This window comes from Epinephelus fuscoguttatus, linkage group LG16, assembly GCF_011397635.1.
Source record: "Epinephelus fuscoguttatus linkage group LG16, E.fuscoguttatus.final_Chr_v1".
NCBI classification, from domain to species: domain Eukaryota; kingdom Metazoa; phylum Chordata; class Actinopteri; order Perciformes; family Serranidae; genus Epinephelus; species Epinephelus fuscoguttatus.
The window spans coordinates 9,846,580-9,856,556 of record NC_064767.1 but is presented as its reverse complement, the minus strand read 5'-3'; the positions used below and the strand labels follow the sequence as shown (position 1 = coordinate 9,856,556).

Genomic DNA, 9,977 nt, shown 5'->3' with positions numbered 1-9,977 from the left:
TTGGACAGATGCCCTGAGCAACTGCGGGGTTCGTTGCCTTGCTCAAGGGCACCTCGGCAGTGCCTAGGAGGCGAACTGGCACCTCTCCAGCTACTAGCCCATACTCCATACTTAGTCTGGACAGGTACTTGAAATGGCGACCCTCCGGATATCTAACATGTTATAATAATGAAGCTCTGGACTGACTGGACCGTTTTTCAGCAGGTGGATCAGTGACATCATAGAAAAACAAGACGCTCTTTAGAAAACAAAAATGTTACTAATAATATTACGGTAAGAGCCGTTCTATTCTAGTGTCCCTGTAAACCATGACAGTGAGTATAGCAGTGAGCCACAATGTACAATAGCAGGACATAATTCAGCCATCTTTACATTCATTAACACTTGTACCTTTTCCACCGTGACGCCAAAATGTCTCTGCTCCCCGTCAGAAATAACCACCATAAGACACTGAATGTTTGAGTTCCTTCTTTTTAATGTGTTAACCTGTCATCTCATAAATCTGTTACACTTCTGAAACAAAATATAGGCAATTATACAGTATGTAAAACAAACCCATTTTTATTTTACACTATATACAGTTCATAACGTGTGCATTGCATTATGAAAACAAAAGACAAAGGTGATGCAATAGCGACAGAACAGAGGAGACCTATTGAGTTTCGCTTTATATTTGGAGGAGACCTGGGGATCAAACTGCTTCAGCAAATAACCCATCGGTGTTTCGTTTAATCTGCTCAGAGCACCAGATACTGCAGATGAGAGCCAGACAGAACAGGCAATCCTAACGCCAATTTACTTCTCTAGTCTGTGGCTGTCTCATTCAGAATAATCCACACATCTGGTGTCCACATCATCTTAAAACAACCCCCATGAGTTATTCTCACATATGATTTGACCCAGGAGAAACTGAGGTCATAAAAACATAAATGGACTTGTAACATTTCAGCACAATGGAGGCCGAGTTGGCACCTGCTTTAACGGATTATACTGCAGATTAAATTGTGTCTATGACAGCAGAAACATGAGTCTTGGAAGCATCATTCAAACCTACAGAAACTTGGTTATTCTGTGAACAAGACAGTTTCCCCAAAATTAAAAGTCATGAGCCCCACATCAAAAAAAAAAGGTATGAGATTTTAAGAATTGCTTGTATCTATGTAGACTGTTCACGATTTTAGACGTGCAGCTTCACGGTTTAAGTTTTCTTAAGCTTGAGATAAAATAAAATTAAAATCAAAGCAACTGGATATTTCAGAAAATGAAGAATACTTAAAAATAAAACAAAAGCAAAACCTTAGGTTGCTTTGAGTGGAATCTCTCATTCACTTTGTTTTCATGTGTTTTAGAAACAGTCAAACAACTTCTGATCATTTATATACGTCAGCTGAGAGGACGAAGTGGATTTAAGAAGACGCTCAGAGATGTCGTGTTGAACACTAACCTCATATGCTGTTGATGGCTGTCTTTCAAATCAGACTTTTTTTTTTTTTTCCACTTAGGACATCCCACGAGGTAGACTATCTAAACTTGGCCATGAAAATGTTTAACAATCTATTTTGGCATTCAATTTAAAAATGTAAAATATACGTTCTTTGACATCAACAATGAAGAAGAAAGGAGTCAATTAAATCAGAGGAATTGCGCCTAAATATGAAAAGTTATTATTAGGATTGATGGCTGACAACGTCAATGTGAGGCTATTAAGTATACTTGGCAGAGCTGATAGATCTTTGACACTAAATGAACAACTGACACAAAAACATTTTTGTTAAATAACCTGATTGTGTGAATAAAACTTGGCTGCAGCAATGAAACTACGACACTTGTGTATTAATGGGTGTTGGCTAGGGCTGCCCCCTGACAGTCGACCAAACGTTAGTCGACCAGAAAGGTCTTTAGTCGGCAAGATTTCATTGGTTGCTTAGTCGCAGAAAGAAAAAAACTCTATTAGGAGCTGCACCTTGTCACAGTCACTCAAAACCTATATAACTGGACCATGTGGGAATTCATTTGAAAGGACAGACACAGGAAGTGTCCACGCTCAGCAGTCAGACAGGAGTCAGGTTAATTTCCAGGGCTGGTACCTGCGGTTATTCCACAGGCTAGTTAATAACATGTCGGGCAGGAAATCCAAAGTGTGGGATCATTTTGAGAAGGTGAAGGACGAACCCAAGGTGATATGTAAACTCATCTTCATTGGTCGACTACAAACATGACGTATCATCTGAAACATGGAAGTAGCTACATGCCCATTAGCCACTTAGCACAATCATTATTGCTTTACTGACAGCAAAATATATAATTTAATGATTTAATTAATATCAAAAACATGTGGGCGACTAGTCGACTAATGGCCCTAAATGACAACTACTGGTCGACAGGGAAAATTCTTATTTGGAGGCAGCCCTAGTTTTGGCTCGACACATATGTATTAGCATGATTTGGGCTCAATTGCTAACTTGGGGATGTTGTTCACTTTGACGGTATTTCAAAGCAAAACTCCGAACTAACTGTACTACGCTCTGAATAACAGTTTAAATCCTGGTTTAAGCAAATGTCCTGCCCTAGAAATGAGTTAACCCCCTCTCTTCTATGGCTTCTATGGCATTTTCCACTCCAAACTGACAATTAAATGTGTTGTCTTCATGTCTCGCATGATTCATATTTCTAACGTGTTTTCCAGCGCAACACTCCGTGGGCATTTTATAGAAGAAAATTGAGCTGAAGTGTTTTAAAAAAGCACACAAATAATTTAAATCCTCACAGTGGATTCAAGCTCTCTGCACTGAACTAGAATATGCGTGTTTCAGCTACTTCACCACAACAGAGCAATACAGCATCAGGAGCTGGAATCCAGTGAGTGGATCAGTTTAAAACCCCATGAAAACATAGTGAAGTGTGCGGAGGGATGTTGGTGTGATTCCTGTCACTGACGGACATGCTGCCATGTTGGATAAGTGACCAAAAAAGGTTGAGATTTCCACTTTTTGACACATCATTTTCTTAAACTGTCAGTCCTTCAACATGGTTACACGTCCCTTTAAAACCACCTTAGTAACATTCAGTGACACATCCATACAGAGCTGAAATGTTCTCATCCATTAGTAAATCTTCCATTTACTCCACAGCCAGCCTTAATTCTTAAAAGATTGGCATTGTTGGGTTTCAGTTATGTTTGTAGTGACTGATGACATGTTAAATCTTTAGTCATGTTTTATAACATACCACATTTTAGGGGTGTAACAATCCATCGATTTGGATCGATATATCAATTCGATGATCAACGGTCCTGTATCATCGATACAAAGTGAAAACACCGATCTATATCGTCATCTTTAGGGTGCGCTTTTATTCTGAAAGTCTGTGTCACTGTTAAACAGCGGCAGGCAGATGGCGAGCAGCCAAGAGAAAAGAGATTTACTCGGGAATACATCAGCAGTGTCAACAGACAAAGCACATGCCGTACGTAAACAATGGTGTTACGAGATAAAACACGACATAACGATACCTGCCTGGACGGCCATCTCACTTCACTAACTTCCCGGTGACTTAAACCAGTGGTGATTGAGAAAAATAACGTTACATGTAATCTGCATGGCTATAAGTAGAGGAAAAAGTCCGCTAGCCACTAGGCTAACTTATGCAATGTTAACATGCTAAAGCTAATAATGGGTGATCAGCAAAAACAATTGTTTTGTCCATGAACCTTGACAGTTATTACTGAGCTGAGATACTTATGTTAAACACTGTTGTCGTCAATCCATGTTTTATAGCTGCTGGGAGAAGTCTGAGAAGTTTTCGGAAAACGATTGAAAGCCCTGAAGGTTAACTTCAGTCAGTTTAACGTTAGCGTCACTGCACTTAAGCGGCTACAGTTATTTATATATGCGTTGTTTTTATCTTTTATGGCCAAAAGCAAAAGAGAATGGATGGCAGCTTCCTTTGTGACTGATTGTGTTAGATGGGTATTTAATATAGTCTCATATCAATCACGAATCGAAATCGTATCGTGACAGACTTTGTAATATCGGCAATTATCGTATCGTTGTCCAAAGAATCGATATAATACTGCATCATGATGACACTGGTAATTTACACCCCGACCACACTGCCCATTAAATTCAGAGGTATGTGGCTATAGTGGTAATAAATTCTTTATCATCATATTAATGGTATTTAATTTTTCATTGATGTGATGACATCACTTAATGCTGCGTGTGAGGAGCAGCTTTTAACCTTTCCAACTTGTTAATTTTGTGGCTGGTTTAGGTATCAGCTGTACTCTTTAGAGAGAGAGAATGAAGAACTGAATGGAAAACCTGACACATGAACCGAAACGTTTCAGCTCTGTAAGATCTCAGGTTCAGTGATGGTGCCTCGGTTAAATCCAGCTAAACTAGTGTTCATGTCCTCTGAAGCAACCTCTAGTGTCACAGCTTGTAAAGACTGGTAGTGTACTGCCGCATGTAGACGCTCCTATACACCACACGGTGCACATCTACATGCATGTAGTGATCTCTTATACAGATGTCGGCCTTTAAAGAAGTCACAGCGATGAAGGCCGAAGTTAAAACACTTCTCCGAATATGACTAAAAGGATTAAATGATTGGATGTACACAGAAGCTTTCAGTGAGAGAAGCCATTTTGTTATAGTGACTAGCAGAACAGAAGCCAGCTAAGAACGGGAAGCATTGGCTCTGTATTTGCATTCAATTTGGCCCAAATGTGATTCTGTCTTCTCTTGATAGATATTCTTCAAGCAGTATTTTAAAACAAGTTGTAGTGTTTGTTTTGTCCTCTTCGGAGTACCACAAGGAGGGGTTTCCGGACACTAATTATTTAGATAGTTCCTGGTTATTCATGGTGAAATATGTCAAACCACATTCCACAGAAGCTAATTTTAATGCTAACATTTAATACAAACCAGCTCGACTGAATAAATATAAATATTTTTTCCTTCTGTGTAAATCCAGCTTTTTTAAAATTGTTTTTTAATATCTGTTGTTGCTCTTGTCAGGTGGCCTTCTCTTGATAAACACCACTGTCACTTGTTAAAGCCAAGATCTGTACATGACGCACTTGTATGTGCATATTCTATGCCTACGCACACACACATACACACGCGCACACACACTGTGCATACACACAAGGTCATATATTATAATGACATCACATTTGTTTATCAAATACCTTTGTCTCTGTGCAAATTTTTAACACCAGTGGTTCCATAAAAATAAAAAAAATAGCAAAGTAAAAAAAGCTTTCTGATTAAAACAGCGTTAAAATGACGGCTGGAAAAACTTAAAATGAGCAGAATTTGTAACCTCTGTTGCCCTGACGACTGTTGCTATGGTGCGAACGAGCAGGAAGTTTTGATGGTGGCGCATGCAAAATTAAAATGACCAATCGGTGCTGCTTCCTGTGTTTCGCTCGGTTCGATCCTGAGCTCTGGATTATTCGAGTAATATCGGATTGCTAAAGCTGTCCACCTGAGGAGACCGCAGGGCTCTCTGCTTCCTTGCCCTCGTCACGTGATCAGGGAACCAGGAAGTGAATTAACCGCCCCGTCACTCCTCCGTGCCTGTCTCTCTCTGTTTGTCTCAGAGCAACTATACACACGCCTATCTACATGACCAGTCTTTTTAGTGTTCGTCTCTGTCAAAAAAATACTACATTTATATTTACAACAATTAAATAGAGGTCAATTAAGCACTTGTGTGGTGTGGTGACGGGTACTGGAGTTCGATGCTAGCAGAGGTGGCGAAGCTTTTTAGTCGGTTTTCTTTTTTTTTTTTCTTTTCTTTTTTAAAAAACAAATAAAACAGGAAAGCCATCCTGGTTGTTAAAGTTACATCATGCCACAATAAATAAAGGTGTAGTTTAAAAAAAAGGGAGACAGAGGGAAGGACGATGAAAGGTTTTCTGTGCAAGATGGCTCTTCTGTGAAGCTTTAGCGTGAGTAGCAGTAGTAGTAGTATGTGTAGAACTAGTAGTAGAAGTAGTGTTGGCGTCAGACTTCTGTGCTGGATGCGGTTTTCCCAGTGTGCAGTATGCAGGGAAAGGTGGGATGGTGTCAGGAAGGATTCTGGGTTGAAGTCGCTCGACTAAGGTGCAGATTCCCGCAGCTATCTCAACCCAAACTGGCCTGGGACCAGTGGTTTTAACAGCGGGAACGGCTCCACAACCTGCCGCCCTACTACAACACGCTTAACTAATACACATATAACACTGCGATGCATTTATAAACAACTGGGAATCCACATCTGCACCCATGAACGGCTCGTCTCCCAGTTACATAGGAGGTCTGGTGGGTGGGTTAGCGGTAAGGTTGGGGCTGAGTGTGTCTCCCGGTCGCTCACTCCCTTGTTTGCATTAGTGGTAGGCTGTTTAGAGAGTGTGTTTATGTGCATGTGTGTGTCTGTGTGTGTCTCAGTAGCTGTTTTCGTGGCCTGCCAGGATGTAGAGGTTGCTGTGGGCTGTGGGGTTGTCTGTAGGCCTGCTCTCCAGCACCACCACCCTGCAAGACAAACAGAGCCAAAAACACAAGCACACACACACACAGAAGGCCCAGTTTAGATTCAAGCAGGTAACAAAACATGAATCAGTCTTTATGTCACTGTTAAATCCCAGAGCCAGCCTGCTTCTGGCACAAATAAACACAACGCTGAGTAAAATAAAGTATGACGACATAGTAAAGGCCCAGGATTTATTGTAGCAATATGTTAGAGCCAGCCAGCAGCCCACACAGGATATGGTCCAAGCCTGTAAAAGCCCTGTTATTTGGAAAAAGGCAGCAGAGGGAGATGACTTGCTCCAACAGTAAACCCTTCACACAGTACACTGTTTACCCTGAGGAAAACTGAGAGAAAGCTGTTAATACTGTTTTAAAGGGACCCAAAGGCTCACACATTCACACATCATAACTCAGAGGGACTCAGCTGCTCGGTAACAACACAATAAACACCAAAACCATCCAAGAATCATTCTCTGTAGGTCAAAACTATTATATTCGTGCAGGCTTTATCAGTCCATGACACACTTAAAGGTGTACTTCACCCAAAAAATATATCAATGTATATCAATTACTCACCATGTGTTATGGTGAATTTGTGAGCGCATGCCTCAATGGTGAACCAAGAATCCAAAAACCGAGTCATCGGTAACCATGTTTGACAACAAAACTATTAAAAGATCCTTTTACAAACTCTCACACAACTTCTGCAATATAATCAAAGTCTCATTTATCCAGTCATATGCTCAGTACTTCCCAAACACATGCATTTCCACAATAACCTCAAAATTTGTTTATACAGAAGTGTTTTAAATGTAAGGTTCTGGCAAAAATGCGTGTGTTTGGGAAGTACTGAGCACACACACAGGTGGCTGTGGCTCTGCAGTTACATCCGCAGCTCCTCCAGTCCAAGTGTTGATGTATCCTTGGGCAAGATACTGAACCCCAAATTGCTCCCGATGGCTGTTCCATCGGTGTGTGAGTGCGAGCAAATGGTTACCGAGAAGCAGGTGCCACCTTGAATTGTTGCCTTGGCCACCAGTGTGTGAATGGGTGAATGTGACATGTGGTGTAAAAAAAAAGGGCGCTAGATGAGACTTGCATTACACTGCAGGAGTTGGTAAATGCGCCCCCCTCTAGAATGCTCTCAGTTCTTTCTTTCAGATTCTCTGTTCATCTCGGAGGCATGAAAGACACATTTTCTTCTCGAGTTCAACGTGACACAGGGTGAGTAATTAATATACAAATTCCTTTACGAGCTGCTGCAACTGCTTTGTTTTAATTTTGTGATATTGCTTCTTTCCTCCTGTCAGTTAAAACCAGTGTTAGCGTGCAGCATCAGCCCAGACAAGGATGATTTTGGTGTCTATGCTGTTGTGACTCCACAGGTTATATCCCCATTAAAGTGAATTTCCTCAGACACACTCTCTCCTCCTCTCACACGGTGTTAATGCTCCTGATCAGTGACATCTGTCAACAAGCAGACCTCTAGAGTCCCAACAGAAAGAGACAGTGATTTGAGCTGGCAGTGGCCAGCGAGCAGTGGGTGTACCTGGGCCGAGTGCGACCTCTTTCCTCTGGATCTCTTCGGTCAGAACGTCTTCAGTGATGAGACATCAGAGAGGGTGTTAACAGAGACCTAAACCTGTGTGTGTGTGTGATGTATATAAGTGAGAAGGTGTGTGTGTGTTCTCACCTGTCTGATCCCAGTAGTCTGAAGATGCGTGTGCTGTCAGAGATCTCCTGGGTGATCTGATGAGTGTATAAAGAGAGAAAAACAGACAGAGGTCAGAGCTTGACGGGAGACACCAGTTTAAATGTAGGATGCTGACCACATTTTAAGTATCTTTCAAATTAAATAGGGACATTATATAAGTCATGATAAAAAAATAGCTAATATAGGCTTAAAGGGTAACTTCAGTATTTTTCAACCTGGACCCTATTTTCCCATGTTTTTGTTTCTAAGTGAGTAATGGGAACAACTGGTCCAGTATTGAGTGAGAGCATTGCAGATGGCAGCAACCAAACAGTTTGCAATGTAACCTTTCGGGGCAATAGCGCAGTGTCAATTTATATCCACTAAAAATTGCTTGTTTTTGCCCCTGACAGGCTCAGCTTGTCATTATAGAGGTCAAAAACACTGGTGGCGAATGCTGTGTGTCGAATACGCCCCTATTTATGTCGATGTACAACCCCACATCGGCGGTGGCTATACGTGTTGGCACACCTGGATGCACTGCACCACGACACTTCACGCCACTGTCTTATTTCCAGCCTCATCGCCCCTGCATTAATCGCACTTCTCCCACTTGCTTTCTGCTTGTACACACCAGCTCCCCCAACATCTATTTTTTTCTGCTCTTGTGTCAGCTCAACTCCTCTCCTCACCACTGATGCACAAAGAGAACTCTGTAGCTGTTGCTGTCTTGTGTGTGATGAAGATAGATGAAGAGAGGTTGAGGAACATCACAAGCTAAATGACCCCAAATCCCGTCAATATAAAGGCAATGGCCAAAAAGATATTGCCTGGAGAGTCATAGCTCTGGACACTGGCTCTTCAGGTGAGGAATCAAGTTGTAATTAGGGGCTGTCCTAACGAGATTTTAAGATAATGCAAATATGAAGGAAGTACAGCTCTAGTAAAAGTAGTCATAACTTTGTATGGTCATATGTTAATGAGCTGCAGTACGACGCGTCCTGTGTGTGCTAGGGGCAGCACTTAATGCGTGTCACATGACGCGCCTTGCCAGCATCAGTGTGTTTTCTGCTTAAGTGTCTAACAACATTATGGAAAGGATTCCTACAGAAATTGACCTTTTTGTTAAAGAGTAAGATCCTTTTTGTTTAACCAGAAACAGCCCCGAAATCACCATCGCTACACCCACCAGACTCCTCTAAAACAAACAGTAATTTTATCATCATAAAACACACTTCAATCAAAGTAAAAAAAAAACTACAACATAAAACTCACAAACACTGTTGGTTTGTCTTTTCATTGTTCCAACATGAACCAACTCTGGTTTGATTAAAATAAACCCATAATTCCCCTAGTGAGACGAGAAAACATGCTGGCTCTATACACTCTTAAATGACTGTTTATTCAAATAGAGTCTGGTGAGTTTGTCAATTGTGATTTTGGGGCTGTTTCTGGTTAAACAAAAATGATCTTACGCTTAAACAAAAAAGGCCTATCTCTGTAAGGATCCTTTCCATAATGTCTTCAAACATTTATAACAACAATTTGAGCCTGTCAGTGGCAAAAACAAGCTCTTTAAGTGGAGAGATGGACGGTGCACGAATGTTGTCAGTGGTTATGTTGCAGCCTGTTTCACTGCTGTCAGCTGCAGCGCTCTCGCTCGTTACTGGACCAGTTTCAAATATTGTTCTCCATTAGTCACTTAGACACATTAACATCGGAAAATAGGGTCCATGTTGAAAAATGTAAAAGTTCCCCTTTAATTT

At 41.2% G+C, this 9,977-nt stretch overlaps 1 protein-coding gene across 7 annotated transcripts in view; it reads right to left on the bottom strand.

The window, feature by feature from the left end:
* Positions 1-457: 457 nt before the first annotated feature.
* The window catches only part of LOC125903824 (mitogen-activated protein kinase kinase kinase kinase 3-like), a 60,896-nt gene continuing 51,376 nt past the window's right edge, over positions 458-9,977 (bottom strand). For 4 of the 7 annotated variants that reach the window (XM_049600981.1, XM_049600986.1, XM_049600984.1 and 1 more), the window contains 3 exons: positions 8,212-8,267; positions 8,068-8,115; positions 458-6,521 (listed from right to left, as the gene is read on the bottom strand). In XM_049600981.1, coding sequence (XP_049456938.1) covers positions 6,434-6,521; positions 8,068-8,115; positions 8,212-8,267 — 192 coding nt within the window. In that variant the 3' untranslated portion in view covers positions 458-6,433. The remainder of the gene's footprint in view (positions 6,522-8,067; positions 8,116-8,211; positions 8,268-9,977) is intronic. The other 3 variants (XM_049600982.1, XM_049600987.1, XM_049600988.1) reach the window with 1 other exon arrangement.